We start from the raw sequence: 25,156 nt of genomic DNA on the forward strand, positions 1-25,156 counted from the left end.
ATTGGGACTTTCGTTGTCCTTTTGACTTACCTGACGCCAGGTCGGTTAGGATGACCCACCCTCCCTTTGTACACACAGCGATCCGCTAGGTAAATAAGCTGAACACAGGGCTAAACATGTGCATGGGGTCCTAACTGTTACGTTGTCAACAGGTCAGCTATTTATTGACACTATCTCGCTGGGTCTCCTAGAACTCTAGCAGTTAGCAGTCTTCTATATGTCCGTGAATAGTTTAGTTTGGTATCCTTTGTCTCACCCAAGCTCTGTTCATGACGTCTGCATGATAGTGCCAAAAGTTTACTTGAACCCAAGATGTATTCAGGCTTTTTAAAAAATGCTTTCATATAGCGTATCTTTCATACTTTTAGCATGCTCAGTGCGCTATGGACAGTGCTTTTTGTGACGATACGCAGCGGTACGACGTACCGGCACCTTTTTCAATGGGGGAAACCTATTACTTTTCTTGTTTTTTAACGTTTATTGTTAATTTCTTAGTTACAAGTTAGGCAATCCATCACTGAGTACCGGCACCTAATAGTTTATAAATAACAGCACTGGCTACGGAATCTCTTTTATGGACCAGTGGGAGGAGGGGACTAAGCTCGAGTCAGGGTTCGAACTCGAGCTCTCTTGTTGGGTGGCTGAGCCGTAGCCAAGCTGTTGTGGCCTCTCAGCCACGTGAATTAGCTTTAATCATACGATTGGACAGTTGGCATGTCGGTAATTCCGTTCAATCTCCAATCACTGTTTTCAATTTCGTTTGGTTATTTCATTTACATTGTTTCGTGTGTCTGTAATCTAAATTTAGCCCCTCTCCCCTATCTTCGGCCTTAAATACAAATAATAAAATCACTACAAATGTCCATCATTTTGACCAAAGTGAATTGGTAGACATTACGTTTAGTTTTAAATAAATTGGGTGCGTTCGATCTAATAGTACAGAATAAACTAGAGATTAAATATTTTATGTAAAAAACTAAAGACTTTTACATATTGAGTATAACAATAATCACATGTAGCCAATAAAATATTATTGATTAGTATCTCACTTGTTAACATGCTTTAGCGCCGTTCCCTTGCATATAAATCTCTCCTTCTCTCTCTCTCTTCTCTCTCTCTCTCTCTTCCCTTGTCACATCTCCTCTTTCATAACCATCTAACTATTCGGTTGTTTCAAAAAACTCTTGCTACCTGCTTTGACCTAGATCTAGCTTTTAGCAAAGGCAATGAATAAACTAGGCGACACCTGTACATTTTAATGCGTGTCAAGGGGAGGGATCTGAGCTTATAAGAAGGTTTGTGAAGTCAGGGTGCAGGTGTACAGGGCATGGCCTAACAAAAGAATAAGTGTACTCCATCGTGTTTCCTGTCCTCTCAATGTGCCCCCCCCCCGTATCTCTCCTCTTTGAGGTGTATTCTCATACATCGACTGCAACAAAACGTTATAAATGCTCCATTATTTTGTTGGCTTCAACCTGAGCTCGGGAGAACAAACTCGAACTGTTTTGACAACATGACGTATTAAGTGTCCAAGTAGATCTGGTGTGTGACTGCGGTAAGAATGACAGATGTTAATGTCTGAGCGTGAGACTGTAAGGGTTAACACGAAAAGGTGACAGTAGACCGAGTCCCCATGACATTAAACAAGTAAAAGCGGTTGGTCGTTGTGCTGACCACATGACACACATCGTTAAAAGAACTAGCCACTACTTTCTTATTACTAACAAGTACAGGCTCTACTTGGATCTATATTATTACGACTTCTAAGCTTCTCATTACACTATCAACATGGAGTGTCATTGAGCTATTAGTGACGTGCAAACTATGGTCCGCAGGCCATATTATGCCCGTGTCTGAAATTTCTATCTACTGGCAGGCCGAAACAGACTGGACATTACTGGGCACAACTATTTGAATATATTAATTACCCACACTCTTAGTTTTCCCTTTATTTTCTTTTACTGCTATTTAAAACATTAATATCCATTATCCTGTCATTGAGTCCAGTAGACTACCTTCACGATTATTGTGTCACGAGCTAAACAATTATTGTGTCACTAGTCATTTGGTGCAAGCACTATTGGGAAGTAATAAGAAGTATTAGCCTCTGGGTCAGTTGGTGTAGCATAGTAACCTTGTCCTTGAAGCAACGCAATGGCCTGGCCTCGGAAGTACAAAATGAAGTCATATCCGCTCAACATTTTTTCCCTTAAATTTCAAACTCACTCTCTTCGCTCTCTGTATGTGTGTGTGTTGCATTAGTTCAAGTGTGTGCATCTTTTAATCTGTATGGCCTGAGGATTACAAAATGGCGGATGCACTTCCGGAAAGATGTTTGCTTCTGGCAATTGCGTAAATGTTTCTTCGACCCTCTGGACTTCATAGGGCCTTTGAATTTGTTGATGTTGTCCACTTGCTTCAAGTTGAAGGTGAGAAAAATGGAGGGCTACCCACGTGACACAGAGGGCATTGTTTGGACAGCTCGAGAAGAGCGTTGAATGAAACTTGAAGGTGACAGGTTCAAGGATTTGAAAGGATGTCGTCAATGATGGAATTATTTCTTGGCGCGAAGTCATTAGCGTTGCCTTTGCGCTTACATAAACACATGAAACCTTAACTCGGGTGTTTGAAAACAAAAAGCAAACAAAAGTGACCAATATGTGTACTTTAACAATCGGCTTCATTTCATTGTGTTTGAACACTTAACTCTTTCAAGTTAAATTGGAGCGGGAAAGACAAAATATCAGCAAGCAATCTCTAAACAAGAACGACTGTTTAGTACTGGATTTATACTATAAACAAATACATAGAAACCATATAAATGTTTTAACCAAGAATGATAAAAGATGTTGTGATAGCTACTTACTATTCCCTACACAGTTTAATGAAATGTATTATTAATACTAAATATATAATACTAAATTTAATTCGATCCATTTGAAAAGAATTGGGTTAAAAAAAATGAATTGATAAATGTTTTGGTATAGAACATGGAGGGAAGATCTAGCAATATTTCCATGATAAACTGGAAACAGCAGCCAAATGTGTAAGCTCTATGAGACGCGGCTTTACACATTTCAGGACACCCGTGTAGCAGCATAGGAGGTGAGAAATAGTAATGTATGCACATTGTTATCTCCCTAGCCTAGCACACAGGAAGCAGTGGATGTGTGGCCAGTATATGTCCAGCGGCTATACAATATCTTTAACGCACCATAATACATAACCAGAATTTTTTTTTTGACTCTTCAATAGCACACACACACACGTTTGGTCAGTCTTTTCTAGATATGAACTTGTTTTCAGTTTGCTGATGTGTTGTCATTTTCATAAGGTCATTTTTTTTTTTGGTTCGTCAAGATAATTAGGCATTATGACCAAGAGATAAATCTGCAACCCCTCCAATCTTTGTTTAAAAGACAAGACATTTAGGGTTATAGATCTAGATCTTTGCTCATATCTACTAATATAGATGTGTGATGGCGTTTACAGTGAAGTGAAGATCGTCGAGAGTGTAGCCGCACCACGAGCTGGTAGTTAACGACAACCCCTTTCATTCAATTAGCTTTGTGCTTTATGAAGGGAAGGCCACAAACAGATGGATAGCATTTAGGATTGGGATTATGTTTTCATTCGTTTCTCCGAGGATAGAAGACCAAGGACTTAGATGGCGTTGAACCCCGAAGGCAGCAGTCTTCCATTTTTTTACTGGGTTATTTAACTGAAATGATTATGAAATTCTAAGGTTGATTAACGTTCCCGACTAAAATTACTGCGCTGTTTTTTTTTTTTTTTAATTTGTTCATTCATCCAATGTTTCGTGTTGTATTCACGTTTGGCCTGACTAAAGAACGTTTTCTTTGTCTAGAGAGAGAGAGATAACTTGAAATTAACAAAACTAATGCTGGCAACAAAGTTACATTAAAATCACTTGAGTCTAAATTTTCATGACAGTACCCACGTACCCAACATCATTGATCACCCCCCCCCCCGTCCCTGCCAAGTTTTAAGTCCACTTATAAACACCCCTCCCCTTTCTCTTGAATCACAGGGCAAATTTGTATTTGTCCAGCTGGTCCACACGTAACATGACCAGGACCTTGCGTCTAGCTCTACAGTGATGAATCTCACTAGCCCCTTCTTAGCAGGCTTAGAAGATTCGGTTTCGTTGAAAAGGGTTTTAAGCCCCGATGGACATTGCACGCGTTTTCCTTTACTGGACCATGGTCACTTCTCTGTGTGTACGATCTGATCAAGTGCCGGCACAAGACTTCCGGACTTAGATTAACAACCCCCCCCCCAACCCGTCTTTTGAGTTCTGTTTTGTGTGTATGTGTGGTGTAAGGAATAGTTTAATCGAAGCGTTAGCTTGGTCTCCTCTAAAGTCTCTAAAGTCAAAAATCGTGTCTCTACGTTTCGTCTCGTTCAGATCTATACTGTTCTATTCAATTACAGATGCTACAAAATTGTACGATTTCAGTAGTTAGTGATTCTTGTCTGTTAACCCTAAACTTTATTAAATAATGTGTTACATTAAAACACGACTTTTCGATCTCTTTCTCTCTCTCTTTTTAAAATTTATTACTAGACCTTTATAAAGTGTGGCATAAACAATACGTCATTGTTGGCAAATGATCTTTTTTGAAGTAACGTCTGTATTATATAAGATATGACGTCATCAAACTTTGCTTGCTATTTAACACTTTCAATTATTTCTCCGTGAGGGAAAAAAAAAAGAGGTTGATGACGTTGAAAGAGCCAGACAATGGAGAAGTGAACCCACACGAGTCTGTGCATGAGAGAAGAGACTAAGGAGTGGGCTGAAAAGCTTGGAGTTGGCAAGTTTTGAAATGGACTGCCTCCCCCCTCCATTCCATTGTTGTAGTTTTCCCTGTAGATCGAGTAACTAAACGACTACGACACAGGAAACAGTGACTCGACTGATTTGGATAGACAATAGCATTCTCATTTCAACGGAGATGGCTTTTGTAAGTCATCATTTATGTGGTGGGGTAGATTTTTGCTGTGAAGGGTCATCCTCATACTTGACACACGCTACTTCAAACTCTACTTTTGAAAATAATGCCTCTTAGGGTCACCAGATTAAAGTAAGAATGGATAAGTTATAGGGATACATCGGTGTAAAACTAGTTTGTATTATCAAGTTGGAGGGTTCAGATAACTATTCCACTATCTGAAATGAACTGCGTAGTGGTTTTCAGATTAGGCAGTTCTCCATATAGTTTTGTTGAATTAACACAATACAAGCGAAATCCAATAATGATAAAACTAATCATTCATGACAGAAAGAGCGTCTCTCATTGGCTGGTTAAAATAGGAACACTTTACTGTTCATAATAAAGTGTTTGTTTCTATGCATAGATTTCCTACGCTCTGGATAGTATTTGACATTTAAGTTCTCACATTTATTCGTATACTCTGAAATTACTTATTAATATTTCATATATTGAAACGCTTAGCTATGAACTTTTACATCCACAGACACTGGACGTAATACAATTGCTTCCAAGCCTGGTTGTTACAGGAGTTTCTCAGTTGTCTATTGGGATCTAACTTGGATCGCTGACCATGGCTATCATCAACTCATTTCTGTGTTGGTCAAACACAAGGACAGGCACTGCTGTCTGTGGCTATTACACTCTGGTGAGTTAACGTATTGGTTATGTACACTATACCTTCTAGCTGCTTTCTAGGCCCAAGTGTTATACGTTTCCTTTCACTGCTTAGTGATAAGTCTAAGTTTGTTCTACGAGAAGTTAAGTTAATTATTTGGTTGTGTGTTTGGGGAAATAACGATCACAAGACATATAGGCACCAATAGAATGTAACACGGGCATCTATGTGCTTTTTTTATTTGGATAGATAAACATTAACTTCTAGACTACCATTCCTGTATCTAATGTTAAAGCTATTTGTGATGTGTTTATCTATTTATCACAAAGTAAAAAAATGGCGTCTTTATTTCAATAACTAGTCGACATTGTTACTTTGAGCACAATCTTGTTTCTTATGAACTGGGAAGATACTTGTGGAATCCAAATTTCGCTTTGAAAAGCCGCTTACATTTTGATAGAATTTAAATAACTACATGTATGTTCAATTACATATTAGTATAAACTCTGACTATCAGCTTAAGGAGAAACATGCACGTGACTTAATTTAGCAAGTTTGCTGGGATGGGGCTGAAGGACAGAAAATTTCTGTCTGAAACATCAAAGCGTTGGTTCTAAATGTATCGTTGACCGCTCATGTCACATTTATGGACATATACTGTAATACCATAGAGCGGTCATTGAGATCTATATATTTGTTTTTAAATGTTAGCAACCTCTGAATTATATTTTATGGACATTCGCTTAATTAATTTACTATAATTGACTTCTTTTCTAACTATTTACATTTTTATGTTAGAAGTCTTCTTATTGAATCCATTTTTTTTAAATTTAGGGGTGGGGGGTATGGGTTGAAATGTTATTTTTCAACAGCTCGGTTTCAGTGGGAAAAAGTAATGACGCTAATGACGAAATCGATTTCAGATGATCTTTCATTCCACAAGTACATTCTCTGATAGTTTAAGGAAGCCATACCGCCAATCTTGATGGTATCGTTTTTGCACCCCCTTCCCATCCCGCTTCATTATATTTTTTTATCCACCTCGACATTTTTACCTAAATCGATATCTGATTCTGGAAATCAGTGAGTAAAAAGTGTGATTTAGAAGTGAGTATATAAGTATATACTGTGATAAAGGTCTTTATGTTTTTACTCAATGGGTATAATCTGAGCTATAAGAGTGAGATGTTTTACAGGCAATCAATGGGAATACACTGGGAGAAAGTCTGGAATGAACGAGACTTTGTTGGTTTCTAAAATCATGAAGTTTCCTTGATTCCAATTACGGGCATGTTTGACTTTTAGCAACTACGAAACATATTGAATCCAAATTTTTTAAAGGGAAATATTTGACGAAGAAAAAGGATGATTTACTCAAAGTTGGCTGCTTACATGTTTAAAATGGTAAATCTTATAATTAAAATCGGCTAACATAACATCTTGTTATACCAATACGTTCAGAATATGCAGATGAGCACTGACCCATATATCCTTATAGCGTGCATGATACACAACAAATATAAAATTAGATATTTTGTTTCGTCTGAGCTATTGTTTTATTTTGTTTTTGTTTTTTTTCACATATATAGTTTTTAACTATCGCCATTGCTTGTGGAATAAATAGTTTGGAACTCTGGTATTCACACTTCCACAAACCTTCCTGTCTACTCTCTCTGTGTGTTTCCTGAACAAAAGGTTGAAACGCTGTTTTAAAAATGTATTCCTCTTGTTAGGGCGTCACATTTGGTCCCAAAAAGAAATGTGCATTACCATGTTAAATTGAGTGTCAGGAATTAAGAGATATTGCCGACTTGTCAAGAGTGTCCACTTGCCGCGCGGATAATAGCCATTGGAGATGTTTATGGCAGTCTGAGTGGCAGGGACAGTAACTAGCCAGTGACCGGCGTCCCCCCCCACTCTCACCAGTACCTCGAGTCTTGGACAGCCCAGAATAACTCTCTTTTGAGCTGCTGTCACGGTCACTCGAGATGACGCGGCGGGTCTTTGGACTAGCAAACATACCCGGCCTAATCTGAAAGCTTCTTTTTTTTTATGAAACCTTCCCACGGTTACTTCCCTTACTCTCGTTTTTTTTTTCTTTTCTCTCTTTTTGGTCACAAACTGAGTAGAGGTAGCTAAGATGGGGGAGGAATTTTTTAAAGAGAAGGTTAGGGTTAGAGGCGGTTGCACTTCTCGGGTCACGTTTATGGCCGTGCAATAGGAGGTTTCAAAATGTGACCCTCTCGGGCGGACTGGCAGGGGTCAAAGTTGACATTCCTAACTGCGTGTTCATGTTCTTGATGGATTTTTATTTCTCTGCCAGAGTAGGTGATTGGTAGAGCGGACATGTCACGCATGCGCCCGCGTGGAAAGGGTTATGCTGAAGTACTATATTATACTACCAGTATCTCGTTTCATCCAATAAAGCCAGTTTACGAACTCAAATCTATTTCTTTTCGTAGTTTAAGGTGAAGGACGGAACATGAAACAGAAATATGTTTAATTATGCTCATCCTTCTTAATGCCACTTTGAGGAGCTCTTCTTCGCCTTACATAATGAAACCACGAGCATTTTGTTATCGCTTCTATTAAAAAAAAAATCTTATCTTATCTTATAAAATCCAGACGTTACTTCACTTTAAAAAAAAGATGATTACGTTCTTCGCGTCATCCATCTAGTCATGCATGTTAACCAACGACTAAAATTCAGCCCAGTCATTGGTTTTCTTGGCTAGCTCAGGCAACCCATTTACTGCTCTAATAGCATTAGGGAAGAATGAGCATTTGTACAAATGTGTCCTAGCATATGGAACGAGGAATGTGCCTTTATCTTTGTGTCTTTCTGAGTAGTTTATTAGGTTTCTTTTTTGTATTCGAAGACTACATTTGCATCACTCTACCAGGCAAAAGCAATGGTTAAAGATTATTAGCATTTACTTTACTAGCACTGTTTAGTTTATCTCAAGAGAAGACGTATTTACCATTATGGATTATCACCGTCAAAGACAGTTATCTGCTTTTAGTTTCCATTTTGGATTTGAAATCCACTGTGAATCAACTGCGTACATACTTTGAGCAACAACAAGATACAGACACATAGAACACGAGAAGGGGATATGGTGAAATGTGGTGGCGATATAATGGAACCTAAAGAAAAATAAAATAAGCAATGTCAAGGACACGCATTCGAAAAATTGCTATTACCAACTCAATATCTCAAGAGTAGCAGTTGATCTTCGTATCAAGTCTGCCTTATTACCGCCAGTAAGTTGCTCATTTCGTTCCATGTATTCATCGTGACACTGTCTTAGAGCGCCCCACCACTGCTTCCATAGAATGAATATTACTTTGTAATTCACACAAAGGAGTTTTCAAGACTTATGATTTTGCAGCGCAACAAAGTATCGAGTACTTTGAAACTACATCACACACCAGCACTTGTTAGGCTAACATTCTTCATGCAGGTATATAAAAACAAAAGTAGGCAATTTGTAGGTATCCGCCATAAAGTCTTTATTACTAGAGAAAATATCTGAGTCTTAAAGCATGGCGGTAGTTTGTAACGTAAGATTTGGGTTCAAAAATATTTAAAATTTTAGTACGGAAAACTTTTTTTTTCTTGTTCTTGATACATAAACACAATTCTTATAATACATCACAACATTACTTAAATATCCGGAGGTGTGGTGGCTGAGTGATTAAGTGCTTGGTTTCGAACCTGGGGTCATGGGTTCGAAGCTCGATGAGACGGATTTTGAAATTTGGGAATTTGAGGGCGCCCTTGAGTCCCCCCCCCCCCCCAACTCTAATGGGTACCTGACATTAGTTGGGGAAAGAAAGGTAGTTGTGCTGGCCACATGACACCCTGCTCGTTAACAGTTGGCCAAAAAAAAACCTGACCATAACATCATCTGCCCTATAGGTCTGAAACATCACTTTACTTAGATATCCATGCTCATAGATTTCAACAAATACATTTAGTTTGTCAAGGTTATTGTTATTTTTTAGCCTTAGGCTACCTCTACCATGTTGTGGCTGAGACAAAGACAGTGACGGTTGGAGGACAAAGTAACTTAACCAAAAAAAAAAAAACAACACTTGAAAAGAGAACAGCAAACCTTTATTCTATACTTTCAGTTCAACTCGCATCTCTACGCTCTCTCTCTCCCCGTGTCCATAAGCACCCCATCTCTATTGTTACATTACACGCTCGGGTGGTAAGTAATTATTAAAGTCCCAGGGACTAGGACTGGATGACGAAGAACGACATTCGACAGGGGCAGACAATTATTATAATGACAGCATAAATCTGCCAGGTACCTTAACAAATCTCGGATGAATAAGGCGGGGTCTAAGAAGAGAAAGCGGGACACCATGGCCAGGGATTCCATTGATCATTGCTGAACGGAGCTCCAAATGCTTTCTTTATTGGCGGTTAGCTGTCAGAGTTTGCTAGACAATGTGACACTTTTCATTCGTTTTCTTGGCATCTTGGGAGTTTTTTTTTTTTGTTACGCATTTCTCAATAGCAGCAATAAGGAAAATATTTAAATATAGAATACAAATCAGACATTACAAAATGATCAATTGTATCAATTAATATATGCATGATATTGATCAGTACTATAGACTTAAAGGCTAAATGTAAACTTTTCAACTCGAGGGAGCAAGGTTAACAATAGCAATGTGGAAAATCTATTAACGAATTTTTTCTTTTACAAATAAACATTGTTTTCTTTTGTGTAATATTAATAACCCCAAATTTGTCTGTATGGCAGACGTCTGCTTAAAGAATACAAAAAGATAAAACAAAAAACAAAACAAACAAAAAAATAATATAACTTTTTTTGTTGAAATCTTTATTTTTGACCAAAATCTAGGATTTAAAAACAATTTAACTTCACATAGTTTTAATTGGTTGGTAACTTTTGATACTCACGAATTTCTTCCTATTATAATAACTACAATTGTTGTCTATAAAATACTTTTTTTGTAATACTTTCTAGTCCAGAATATTTTAAAGTGTGTGAAATAAATGCCCAATAAAAGAGACGCCACAATTCTACAATGTACATGAAATCGTACAGCAGCCCGTGTCCCTTAAGTCCTCATTCTTCGTGCTATTGACAAAGTGTTATTTACTCTGTGACAAACGGTGGAAGAACCTATCAGTGTCACTCGGCACACGGCTCGATGGATGTGTACAATAATGTGACAATTTTGACCGTTAGTTTGGGGAACTCCACATTTCAACTTGTCACATAGTTCATAGGTCATAGACAACTGGACTCTTTCGGTTTTTATTATTATTTGTTTTGTTTCCAGTAGACTTCTGCATCTAACTGTCCACACGGTTTGTGTATATGCCTGAAAGAACTCTTTTTTTTTTTGTTTCGCTGTATTTGTGTGCGATGTTTCGAGTGTTTTAAAAATACTTGCCGAGTAAACGAGTTAGTATACCGCCAATCTCTGGTTAGCTTCTTGGTAAATGCGTAGAAAGACTTCAAAGGCTTAGACACGCCCAAGATAGACCCCCTCCCTTCTTTTTCACTTCCACCTCTGATTTTGTTCAAAGAAATGTTTTACTTGTAAACGCCCCCCCCCCTCATTTTAATAGCTTCTCTGTGCCCCCCTCTCCCAGTCTCCTGTGTGCCCTCCCGTCTTCTCTAGCCTCTTTTGACTAAGTCCGCATTCCTGGACGGTCAACGTTTTGAGCCAAGTGTTGGTGAAACTAATAGGAAGGGGTGTATGAAGGGTCAGGTGTGTAGCCTAGGGACACACCTTCTGATGTGTATTATTGATTCAAGTCATATTACTGTGTATATAAATATATATTTCTTTAGCAACATACGTGCATATACATGTTGTCCTATAGACAAAACAAACACTCGGCTTACAATGTTAAATACATCATGTCGAAATGTCAATGTCTTAAAAAAAAAGGAGCTAATAATGAAGTAGAAATAGTAACTGTTCAGTTTTACAATATAATCTCTGGTTTAAAATATAATCTTATCTTTACTAACGTCCCTAGCAAACTACTCACCAAGAGCTCAGCGAGTCTGTGTCTTGTCGTTAATAGTAATGAGACATGCACTTTGTTAAGTCATTGGTTTCACTGGTAGAGTAGAGAGTAGATCTAGAGACTTCTAATTTTTTTCTCTATATTTTTTTAAAATTAATTTTTATTTTTCTGGATAATTGGATATTCCCCATTTCGGTTCCCATTTCTGTAAATCATCTAATTCTTTAAATAATTATTCAAAAAATGATTGTTCTATAAATTATACATCTTTGGGTGCCTCTTAGTCCACGCAGCTCTAATGGGTACCTGACATTAGTTGGGTAAAAGTAAAGGCGGTTGGTCGTTGTGCTGGCTACATGACACCCTCGTTAACCGTAGACCACAGAAACAGACTACCTTTACATCATCTGCCCTTTAGACCACAAGGTCTTAAAGAGGAACTTTTTAAGATGGGTGAACTTTGGCCAATACTCTTGATCAGTGATGAATTAGTGAAACGTCCGAAGTCCGAGTAAAGTCAAATAAAAAATAAAATACGAATATTACAATGTTAATGGATGTATACAACTGTATAGAATTATTATACTGATGGGAAAGAGAGAGAGAGAGAACCCATCGACCATTCTCACCCCCTTCCCACACGTACAGCTACTACTAGAAAACGATATTGTATTTAAAGTATTTATCCATGCTATTGTCAAACATCGCCCATCTCTCCCCCCCCCCTTTTTTTTTTCTTTCTTGTCATGTTCAATGTTGGATTATAGATGAGTCTTTCTATTAAGGCCCTAGGTCAAATAAATCTCAGTAACAACTGAACCCCCGAGGTGATCAAGGACTTTGTGCCCATTTGATGAGATACAGCATACGAGAGGCCAGCTCCAATGTTGACCCATAGCAAGTTGACAAATACCACAACTTTGGGGAATACGACACAGTCACGGTCCAGTGACTCACTAAAGGGACATAAATGACTTGGCCCTAACAAAACCAGAAAAATGTGTGGATGTGGGAGGGGGAGAAGAAAAGGTTGAAAGGTCAATCCCCTGACAATAGGTCATTCAAAAAGTAATTACCAGCGGGATAGAAAGCAAATATTTTATGATTGCTCCAGGACTCGCAAGTTTTTTCCCTAGCTGGACAGTCCTTCATCTTTACAGAAAGATTTTGCATACATTCATTGCATATGCACATATTTTCATGTCGACAAGAGTTTATTACAAGATACAACACAATGGAACGATTGAGTTGTGAACAAAGTTTTAAATGATGTCGCATTCACAGTTCCTCATAATTTTCAGGGAAGTTGGATTTCTCCCTGAATTTCTATCTTTCTTTTTTCCATATATATGAGAGTTCCCGCAGATCTAAGAGAGAGCTAGATAGAGACAGACAGAGGAAATCAAAGGAATTGATAGTCACGAGAGCAAGAGAGACTCAGATATCGAACTGTTAGTTTCCTTCTCTTGAGACACGAAGTTTAACCTGATATTCCTAACAGTCACACAGCAGCGAGCAATGGTGACATTGAGTAACCAGGTCGATTGAAGTCATCTGTCAAGCTTTAGTTGGGCTCACTCTGTCATCGTCGCCTGGTTGGCATCATGTTCATGAACACAGTCCCCCCACCCCTTCCTCTTCATCATTGGCCCACCGTAATACAAGAAGTCCTTTCGACAATGTCAAAATACATCAAGCACGTTATTTATTTTTTTTTGACAAAATTTTAATTTCACTTTGGGGATGGGGGTATGTGGAGTGGACATTGTTTTCTATTTCCAATTTTTTGGCGATTTGAATCTTGGAATGTTTCGAAATTTCAAGGCAGTGAATAGTAATAACTCAGTTTTAAAATACCGGTCGTAGCCGGTGGATAAAAGCTAGCATAAGTATTTAGGGTGCAATATCATAAATGCAACAACAAGTGATTGGTAATGATTATTTTAGCAAGAAGTAATGTCCTCGGTGGAGAAGAACATGCAGTAGACAGACACACAGTAGAATCACAATTTGAGGACCTTTCATTGACATTTTCCAAGAACAATTTGGTTTTTCGTTTGCTTTGTTTATTGTCTTCAAGATAGGACCCAATTTTAATGTATGTGACACCCACGTACATAGTACTACATCAATAGTAATTGTTTACTTTCTACAACTTTGCATTTCCAACAAAATTCCAAAATGTCTTGTCGATATTAGCATTTAGTATTTCGATTTTTTAAAGTTCGATCTTTTGAGTAAACATTTCTTTTTGAGATATTTCTATTGAACATTTCTTGTCAAGGGATTCTATGTCAACATTTCTGCAAATCTTTTCATTTTCCTTTAACGACGCAAGTATCCCCTCCCCCCCCCCCCCCCCTATTCTTTTCCCCGCTGAAATAATCTCCTGAATTATTATTTGTTGGCTCAGTTGGAACACAGGATGTAGGGACACATGATGTAGGCAGAACACATGATGTAGGTAGAACACATGATGTAAGTAGAACACATGATGTAGGTAGAACACATGATGTAAGTAGAACACATGATGTAGGTAGAACACATGATGTAGAACACATGATGTAGGTAGAACACATGATGTAGGCAGAACACATGATGTAGGTAGAACACATGATGTAGGTAGAACACATGATGTAGAACACATGATGTAGGTAGAACACATGATGTAGGTAGAACACATGATGTAAGTAGAACACATGATGTAGAACACATGATGTAGGTAGAACACATGATGTAGGTAGAACACATTATGTAAGTAGAACACATGATGTAGAACACATGATGTAGGTAGAACACATGATGTAGGTAGAACACATGATGTAGGTAGAACACATGATGTAAGTAGAACACATGATGTAGAACACATGATGTAGGTAGAACACATGATGTAGAACACATGATGTAGAACACATGATGTAGGTAGAACACATGATGTAGGTAGAACACATGATGTAGAACACATGATGTAGGTAGAACACATGATGTAGGTAGAACACATGATGTAGGTAGAACACATGATGTTGGAACACATGATGCTTTGTGTAAAGAATGCCGACTGAAATCTGTATCGATTAAGAAAGTGGAAAGGGGGCGAAAGGTTTCTTGTATGTTATGAAGTAAATGATCATTGCATACCAGCAAGACACCAGAAGGCTGTGGATAAATTTGTTCCGACCATCTGTGACCAGGACACACTCACTTTCAAAATGACTGTGTAACAAGTGGTGACAGCATCTAATTTAGTAAAATAAAATGGCTTGATAATCACTTTGATGAACAGGGCCTGATGCAAATTAAATGCTTTAAATTCCATATTACTTAAGACAACACGATAATTTACAAACACAAAAGCTTGTCTGAATCATTAATAATCCGACGTAGAAAGACAATGAAATGATCTACTAAATTTAGCAACAAAAGTTTTAGTTCTTTGGAGTTGTAGATGTAGATATAGTTGTAGATAGTTGTAGATGCAGTAGATATAGTTGTAGATAGTTGTAGATGCAGTAGATATAGTTGTAGATAGTTGTAGTTGTAGTCTATTCTTCTTCGTCGTGTAAATGTAGTTCGCAGTGTCCTGCTTCATTTCAAAGCATATTACAGTGGTATACTTCATTTCAAGACAGATGTCACTGGCTAGCTGCATTTCAAAGCAGATGTCAGTGGTTTCGAAACTGATTTTGGAAATGTCATGCGTTTGTTTTATCAGTTAAATTGCCTCAACATGACCACATGACCGCCACTACGATCTCATATCTTCATCTCTGTTCATTGTATCTCATAGTCATACAATCAATATTACACACTTTTCTAATCTCCCATTTATTACAAAGCTTTTGAAAGTTGCATTAACCAACAAGCCAAGCTTAATGTACAACCACCATCCAATGTGTGAATCTACCTCCTGCTGCATTGTTTGTTTTTTTGTTGTTTTTTTTTTGCTCTTAGATCTGAGTGTTAATTTGATCCTATGGAGTGATTGCCACTGAGATATATAAAAAAAAGTTTCCAGGCTGTGCTCAAGCTTGGACACGTTAAGTTTGGGGGCGACGTTGAAATTATGATTAATGGGGGAGATAATGGGGGAAAGGAAAAATAGATAATGGCTGGGTGTTTGAGGGGCTAATGGCGAGTTGCTGAAATGTGCTTGTGTGTGTGTGTGCCTGCGCGCGTGCTCTCTAATTTAAGAAAAGAATGAACAGGCCCAGTGAAAATGTCACAACTAACCATTGTACGGGAATGATTGAGTAAAACAAAATAAAAGTATCCAATGTTGTACTTCACTCTCTTTATTTCCTTGTCTCTTTATTTCTTTGTCTCTTTATTTCCTTGTCTTTTTATTTCCTTGTCTCTTTATTTCCTTGTCTCTTTATTTCCTTGTCTCTTTATTTCCTTGTCTCTTTATTTCCTTGTCTCTTATTTACTTGTCTCTTTATTTCCTTGTCTCTTTATTTCCTTGTCTCGTGCAGTTCTTTCACTTCATCTTCCCCCACTTGCATATGTAGATCTAGATCTAGACGGTCTACAGTATACATTCGCGAGATGCATGAATAATGATTCCTACTTTTGAGATACACACAGGAACTAGTGAATATTTCTCCACTTAATGCCAGAAGCCCCACGACTAGGGCGCGCCCCATGTCGCCTTTGAATCCTGCCATTCGGTCGCCCTTAATCTTAATTGAATTTGTGCTTTCTTCTTCTCTCGTCCTCCATGACGCCACAGAGCCCTCGCCTGCGCCCTAGTCACCCTGGGAGTCGCTATGTCGTACATAATTCACTCACACACCATCGACTGCTCACCCACTGAAACACGAGTTTTGCAGATTAACATCTCATACCCAGACATTTGTTGGGCCACATATAGTGATTGTACATAAGTCTGTCAACCTGATTTGTAGTAATAAAAGCAATAAGTATTAGTTAGCTAAATGTCATTAAAAAACAAACATAATTTATATAGTGCTGTTGACCAATTTCAAGGCCCCTTGAAAACATAACAGACAAATTCGAAACATAAACGTCAATTAAAGGACAAAAAATATTCAAGAATCGAAGAATCGAATGAAAGCTTAAGAATAAAAGCACAAATAGTTTATGTGGGCGTCGTACCTTATATCTAGAGAGCTTAGTCTCTGAACCGAGAGGCTTGAATCTTACTGAAGACTGAGATTCTTCTGAATTTCAGGATTTTTTTATCACGCTATGACTCCAGACAACTCTAAGAATTATGTGTTGGTCGTTGTGCTGGCCATACGACACCATCGTGAACCGTTGGCCACAGAAATAAAGGACTTTTACATCATCTGCCCCATAGATCGCAAGGCCTAAAAGGGATACCTTCAGTTTTTTTTCTTAATAATTACTTGATAATTATTTGTTCAACGTGGTCTTTTGAACTTTTATAAATTGCATTTGAAAAAAAAAAGCAAAAACAAAAAAAAAAAAAAAATACCAACAGCATTAAACATTTTTTTTCTAGGACTGCATTTGTTTGTTTAAATCTTTCAAAAATCTAATCCTATCCGCTGTTCATCATTTATAACTAAACTACAGAGTCAACATTTGATTAGAACAACAAAATAACTAGCTGTTTTTTTCAATGCTTCATATTGTGGAGTCTTTTCACAGGCCTGTTTCATGTTCAGCACTCGCGCGCACACACACACAAACTCAGATGTCATTGTAACCTAATATACTTTTTTTTTTTTCTGTAGACGCTTTTACGAATTGAGCGTCAAAAAAATTATATTTTCGTCTGTTGTAAACAGTGGCACAAGTCTCAAAAATAGAAAAACAAAACAAAACAAAAAAACAAAACATAAACATTAAGACACAAACTGTTGGCGTTGATGTAGAGTTTATTTTTGAAATCTCAACACTCGCCACATTTTTTTAAAAAATGTCTACAACGCCTTGCCCTGTTTCGTCTAACCCTTTCTGTTGGCGGGCGATTCGTCAGATTTCTGGGAGCGTCAGACGATAAGCCCAAAGAGAAACAATGACTTTTTGAATCTTGGGCTGTGCCGAAATTGTTTTGTTGTTTTGTTGTTAAAAATAACAGGCTTTGAAGACGTCTGCTGGATAAAATCAGCAGACGACAAATCACATTTAATACGAAAGTAAATGTCAGATTGGACAAAGAAAGTTGTATTTCAGTATTTTTAGAATTCTCCTTTTTTATGCTATTTGTGTATTTTTTTTTAAAATAACTTACGAATCTAAAAATACTTTCATGCTTTCATTTTTGTAATTTTCAATAATGACTCATATTTACATTGAATAAAGATTGGTTATATTATTGCTCTACACAACTTCTTGTTATTTTTTTTGTTTCTTTTATTCTTATTTTATGTGAAATTTTTTTAAATGATTTTTTATAAAACTTTTTTTTTTTCAATAGATCATATCTGTTGTCTGTTTGGCTCTCTACATGTTAAGATACATTGCACTGGATGATCTCAAAGATTCTATTGGTGAGTATGACCACGTGATTTCTAAATGTGTCATCTTTGATTGGTTAACATATGTAGATAAAATTAAGTGTGTTTGTTGAAGCGATTTGCCCGGACAATCAACGGCATTTGTTCGTTCTATGGTACCATCATCCACGACTTTGTCGCACATGATTTGACCTTGGCAAAATTACAGATTATTTCCGGGTCGTATTGATTGTTTGATTCACCCCACAGTTGATTGAGTGATTCATGCCATAGTCCTGAGTGCATTCGTTTGTGTGTTTGACGTTTGCTTGCTACAGAAGGGAAATTTGAAGGTCGTACAATGGAATAAGTCAACTGTAATCATTAATTTGTATTGATCATCAAGTATTGAATGAATTTAGCATGACACCATAGCGGTTCAGTTTGATTCCAAATCTCGGGAGTTACTGAACTAGAGAATAATCTTGAATTTTATTTAAATGACAGGGGAAATGGTGGCTGAGTGGTAGAGCACTTGGCTTCCAACACCTAGGGGCCTCAAGTTCGACCTCAGTAAAGACTGTGATTTGGAATTTTTGTTTTTTTAGTATGTCGTGTCATTAGTTGGAAAAAGTAAAAGGTAGTTGGTCGTTAACCGTCGGCCCTAGAAACCGTTGACCTTCAAATCATCTCTTCTATAGACTTAAAGGTCTGAAAGGGAAACCTTTACTTTTACATTGTTTTGATGAGAAATGTAGAAACATTTGATCTCAACGAGTCAAGACTTCTCAACCCTGACAAGCTTTACAACTGACACTAATCTGGAACTTGATATCAACAAATTTTATCGTATAGATCAAATAATTTTTTAAAAACTTTAAATCAATAATATCTATTGTCAAGTGTTAATTTCATATTACTGGATGAAGTGTATACTTTTTATGTTATATGCCAACTATTTTTCAGGAAATTCATAGTTTTATTATTTTATTTATATGGAGTATTCTTCCAGTTATATAACTATTTCACTCACAACAAGCGCAGTCCGAATATTTGAAGAGCCTATGTTCTTGATATAAGAGTGGTCAAGATTTGAGTTCATTGTGTAATCTGTGTATTTCAGAATTGAAAGGTATTGTGTATGTTGGCTTTGTGCTGTACTCCTTCCTAATCGGCGTCTCCTTGATATTGCTGCCAGGTGTTTACATGGTGAGTCACTGATGTTATTTAATGTCAGCTTTAAGTGATTCAATTCGCTAGACATCAGGCCTGTTAAACTGTTCATTGCACCGGTTATAAGCAGATTACAATTGATTAGCATAATGCCTTAGAGATGGATAAGGGAAGGATATATAACACATTGAATTGACCACGTGATCAATACCTTGGGATGTTTTTATTTTCATTGAACACCTACATAGCCAAAATTAACATTATCAACATTAATATCAACAAACCAAAATATCATGCAAAGAAAATACAACAATAACAACAAAAACAAACAAAAAAACATCATTGACAAAATCATCAGCAACAACAACAGCAGCAACAAAACAAACAACAAACAAACCAAAACATCATCACCATCATCAACATCATCAACAAAAAGAGTTCCAACAACATTTACATGTTTTGTCATCGAATTTATCATCAAAATATTTAGACTTTAGATACACAATCTAGAAAGATCTAGGTAATCAATCTATTTCAATGTACTTAAGATGATTGAAATCAACATACTTGAATTATTTCAATCTAGGATTTTGAAACATAATCTCAATGGAAACTATCAGGAAATGGCTTTATTTTATAGATTTGCGTGAATATATAGTTTTGTGATTAATAGACCTATTCTATTTAAAAATCCGAAAAATGGTATTGCATTATTTATAAACTTTGAAAACTTAAAATCATTACTTTTCTATGACAGAAAAGAGCGATTTTTCTAGATTCGGGGCGACTTCCCTTACAGCTTGAAAAAAAGACTTACGTACATAACTATATATAGGTCTGTGTTCTGATCATTATTGGATAAGAATTTGTTTCCGTTTTCCAGTCGAGGTCTAATATATATAGGTCTGTGTCTGTGTAATTCAATTTAACGTCCTTGACATTGTTCAGTTGATAGAATATGGTAAAGCGATCATAAAGGGCTAAATGTACAGTAATTTAGAATAACCAACAAATCGCATACTTAAAAGATCGCTCTGTTCTAGCTATGCATTATTTATTTGAACTGGTCCTCCTTGTGTAGGACATGACATGCTAGATGTTCCACGTGCTACTTAACGTTGACCAGTGATGTCATCTCTTTCCACAGGACCGCAGGTTTTTGTTACTGCCCTGGATTTACGTTCTCGTCATTACAGTGCTGTATGAAACAGGGGCGATAGCTCTTGTCACAACGGTCCATCTCGAACAGGATCATGTGAGTTAACTACTCTTTGTTCAACCGGTATTGTTGTTTCTATCCTCCTCCCCCCCCCCCTTTTTTTTTCTCTCTCTCACATTTCTCCCATTTATTGGTTATCTGCCATTGCACTTCCGTTTGGGGGGGGGGGGTACACTAAGCCCTTGTCCACACAGCAAAGGTTTGTTCGCCGAGTGTGTGTGTGTGTAAAATAAGAGCTTGCCTTTGAGAGTGCCTGTGCTGTGTGAGTTTGTGTAATGCTCTCTTTCACTCCCCTCTCCCTCTTTCACTCCCCTCTCTCTCTTTCACTCCCCTCTCCCTCTTTCACTCCCCTCTCTCTCTCTTTCACTCCCCTCTCCCTCTTTCACTCCCCTCTCTCTCTTTCACTCCCCTCTCTCTCTTTCACTCCCCTCTCCCTCTTTCACCCCCCCTCTTTCTTTCACTCCCCTCTCTCTCTCTATCATTCCCCTATCACTTCCCTCTCTCTCTCTATCATTCCCCTATCACTTCCCTCTCTCTCTCTATCATTCCCCTATCACTTCCCTCTCTCTATCACTCCCCTTTCCCTCTTTCACTCCCCTCTCCCTCTTTCACTCCCCCTCTTTCTTTCACTCCCCTCTCTCTCTCTATTATTCCCCTATGACTTCCCTCTCTCTATCACTCCCCTCTCCCTCTTTCACTCCTTCTCTTTCACTCCCCTCTCTCTCTCTATCATTCCCCTATCACTTCCCTCTCTCTATCACTCCCCTTTCCCTCTTTCACTCCCCTTTCCCTCTTTCCCTCCACACTCCCTCTTTCACTACCCTCTCTCTATCACTCCCCTCTCCCTCTTTCACCCCTTCTCTTTCACTCCCCCCTCTCTCTCTCTCTTTCACTGCCCTCTCTCTTTCTAGTTATATATTCAAATCCATCTTCCACATGTACAACAAGCATCAAGGCGAGTTATTTGTGCGTTGTATTATTGATTTGTAAAAACACATTATGTTCCATTTCAATGCTAAAGTGATGCGTCATCCATCGCAATACAACTGGCCAATTCTAAACTGATTCCATGAAATGTTAGTTCCTATACAATATTATCTCCAGGTCTCGTGTGTCTGCTCATCAGTCATATAAACCTAGCTCTAGATCAATGGGGCATACACTTTTGTATTCTGGAGACCATACTAAGTTCAGACTCACGTGTCACGAGCCTTAATAAAAAAAAACAACTTCTCAAGTCTAACTAAACCAACCCTCTTCGGCTTCATCATACACGAATTTAGGAAATTTAGGGACCGAATAATTAGGCACTTTTTGACAAGGTATAAAATTAAAGAGTGCCTAATTTTCCGGTGCTTAATTTTCCGCCTTGTCAAAATGGGCATAATTATCCGGTGCCTAAATTTCCGGGTGCCTAAATATCCGATTCCTAAATATCCGGTGCCTAAGTTCCAGACACCATCATACACTGCGTGCTCTAGTTTCCAGGATAGAACCACTCATTGAGATCTATTATTACCACTATTAGTATTTCTACAATTTTAAAAGGATTGCACGGGCAGAGCGGGGAAGAAAGAAGGTTCAAAAAGAAAAATAGGCCCGCCTCCAGACAAATTGTGGGCCCCAAAGATCTGGGTCTATCTGGACTCATCGACCTCCTCCCACCCTCCCCTTTAACATGCCAAAAAAACTGTCGAGGTGCAGCCCACAAACTTTCCTTCGGTGGCAACATTTTTTTAAAAGCACAACGATTTAAGTCGTAGGGCAACGTCCTTCCGCGTTTCACCATGTTCTAGAGATAGTTCTCTTATCGGTTGTTACTTTCTAGGGTAGCGTTGTTGGTCCAAGGTCAAGGACATCAAAGGTCACAACTATTGTTTTTCGATTACGTCACCATTTGAATGAAATACATAATGGGCCACGCCCCCTAGTCACCACCAAGTGACGGTTCTTAATTTTAATCTCTGGTCTCCTCCCGAGTCTCTTGTCACGTGACGTGATCATGTGATCGATTCGTCCAAGTGTATCCGAGTGTGAGCAAAGAAACGTTTGGTTGGATCGATCTTCAAGATGTGCGCACCCCCCCCTCCCCCACTAATAAAGACCTTGGTGGGGCTCCATTGCTCTCCAGTTTCGTTGATGGATGTCTTGTTAATTGGGCATTAGAACAAAGAGCAAGACAGACACGCACACACACACACACACTCACACGTGTCCGCCTTGTTTTTCGCAACTCTGCTCTTTGTGAGACTGATGAAGTCATCAGTAGCGAGAATCTTGAGATCGCCGCCTTGCTTGTTAGTCACCTTCTAACATCAAAGAGTTCTTCAATCTGTGGGGCCAGACCTTTTGTTTCCGGCCATAGGAATGTCCAAACCCATGAGCAGTATCTCTGCTAAAACAATTGGTCAAGTCCAAGGAAACCCGAGTCTCTTTCTTCTACACTAAGGGAAGAGGTTATAAAGTGGCTGAATAACAGCGGCGTCTTGGTCCCTGGGTTAACCATTGAAGCATACTTCGTTTTCTGAAAGAGATTTTCAAGGGCTACCAAAAGTGTACAAGAGAAAGTGAGTGTGTGTGTGTGAGAGAGAGAGAGAGAGAGAGAGAGAGAGAGAGGAAGAGAGAGAGAGAGAGAGAGAACTTGAAAGAGGGGAGAAAGAGAAAGTGAGAGAAATAGAGACAGAAAGAGAGACAGAGTGGAAAGGAGAAAGAAAAAAAAAAGAGAAAGTGGAGAAGGAGAGAGGAGGGAGGAACAAAAACTCTTTGAGCGTACGGAAAGAGAACAAGTAGAGGGATGTAGAGAGGAAAGAAACAAGTAGAGGGATGTAGAGAGGAAAGAGAACAAGTAGAGGGATGTAGAGAGGAAAGAGAACAAGTAGAGGGATGTAGAGAGGAAAGAAACAAGTAGAGGGATGTAGAGAGGAAAGAGAACAAGTAGAGGGATGTAGAGAGGAAAGAGAACAAGTAGAGGGATGTAGAGAGGAAAGAGAACAAGTACAGGGATGTAGAGAGGAAAGAGAACAAGTAGAGGGATGTAGAGAGGAAAGAGAACAAGTAGAGGGATGTAGAGAGGAAAGAGAACAAGTAGAGGGATGTAGAGAGGAAAGAGAACAAGTAGAGGGATGTAGAGAGGAAAGAGAACAAGTAGAGGGATGTAGAGAGGAAAGAGAACAAGTACAGGGATGTAGAGAGGAAAGAGAACAAGTAGAGGGATGTAGAGAGGAAAGAGAACAAGTAGAGGGATGTAGAGAGGAAAGAGAACAAGTAGAGGGATGTAGAGAGGAAAGAGAACAAGTAGAGGGATGTAGAGAGGAAAGAGAACAAGTAGAGGGATGTAGAGAGGAAAGAGAACAAGTAGAGGGATGTAGAGAGGAAAGAGAACAAGTAGAGGGATGTAGAGAGGAAAGAGAACAAGTAGAGGGATGTAGAGAGGAAAGAGAACAAGTACAGGGATGTAGAGAGGAAAGAGAACAAGTAGAGGGATGTAGAGAGGAAAGAGAAAAAGGGGGAGGGGTAGAAAGACTTTGGGAGATAAAGTCCGAGAGAGTGACCAACACGAGCTAAGGAAAGAACACGAAGCAGAGGTAGGAACACAAGGGAGGTAGAGAGAGTAAAAAGGTGTGTGTGTGTGTGTGGGGGTGTTATAACAAAATGGTTCGTGGAAAGTGGGTGTGGGAGAAGAACCAAGATAGTTTGCTTATTCTAGCCCATTATGCTGCTGCCGCCCCTGTCACTTCACCCGTAGATCTTGTAGTATTATCAGACTTGAGTGTCACTGACATGTTGAAAGTTTAACGTCAGCTCCTCAACCACGATACTTATTGATTTTACGAGCACGTAATTACCCACCTCTCTCGCGCGCTCCTACGTGTGTCTGCTCATGTGTCTGTGAGTGTGCAAACTATCTACGAGATCTGACCTTGCGAAAACACCCAGGTGTCTCTTGTCGCCGTTACCATGGAAGCGAGCTCAAGCAAACACCACTCTGTTCAATCCGAGAAATATTGCAACACGGAGATTAAGCCGAATTACTCCCCTTTCTATCCAGTTATTTTCTTTCAAACATTCATTATTGATCGAGTGGAAATGTTTACTTTGATAGATTCCACAAGTTATAAACACACAAAGACTGCATATAAAGTAGTTCATAATTAAAATTATTATGTTCAATTACTTCAGAAATTGAAATTATATGTGAGTGCAAATGTGTAAATATATCATTGTATATGTGAGTGCAAAAGTGTAAATGTATCATTTTATGAGTGCAAATGTGTAAATATATCATTTTATATGTGAGTGCAAAAGTGTAAATGTATCATTTTGTGAGTGCAAATGTGTAAATGTATCATTTTATATGTGAGTGCAAATGTGTAAATGTATCATTTTATATGTGAGTGCAAAAGTGTAAATGTATCATTTTATATGTGAGTGCAAATGTGTAAATGTATCATTTTATATGTGAGTGCAAATGTGTAAATGTATCATTTTATATGTGAGTGCAAAAGTGTAAATGTATCATTTTATATGTGAGTGCTAAAGTGTAAATGTATCATTTTATATGTGAGTGCTAAAGTGTAAATGTATCATTTTATATGTGAGTGCAAAAGTGTAAATGTATCATTTTATATGTGAGTGCTAAAGTGTAAATGTATAATTTTGTATGTGAGTGCTAAAGTGTAA

The 25,156-nt window shown here is 38.2% G+C and overlaps 1 protein-coding gene across 1 annotated transcript in view; it reads left to right on the forward strand.

The window, feature by feature from the left end:
- LOC106054651 (uncharacterized) overlaps nucleotides 1–25,156 on the forward strand; it is a 33,393-nt gene that overhangs the window by 3,027 nt on the left and 5,210 nt on the right. The window contains exons 2-5 of the mRNA XM_056039217.1: nucleotides 5,503–5,664; nucleotides 18,066–18,138; nucleotides 19,208–19,293; nucleotides 20,405–20,512. Coding sequence (XP_055895192.1) covers nucleotides 5,590–5,664; nucleotides 18,066–18,138; nucleotides 19,208–19,293; nucleotides 20,405–20,512 — 342 coding nt within the window. The 5' untranslated portion in view covers nucleotides 5,503–5,589. The remainder of the gene's footprint in view (nucleotides 1–5,502; nucleotides 5,665–18,065; nucleotides 18,139–19,207; nucleotides 19,294–20,404; nucleotides 20,513–25,156) is intronic.

Source organism: Biomphalaria glabrata, chromosome 8, assembly GCF_947242115.1.
Source record: "Biomphalaria glabrata chromosome 8, xgBioGlab47.1, whole genome shotgun sequence".
Classification (NCBI taxonomy): Eukaryota; Metazoa; Mollusca; class Gastropoda; family Planorbidae; genus Biomphalaria; species Biomphalaria glabrata.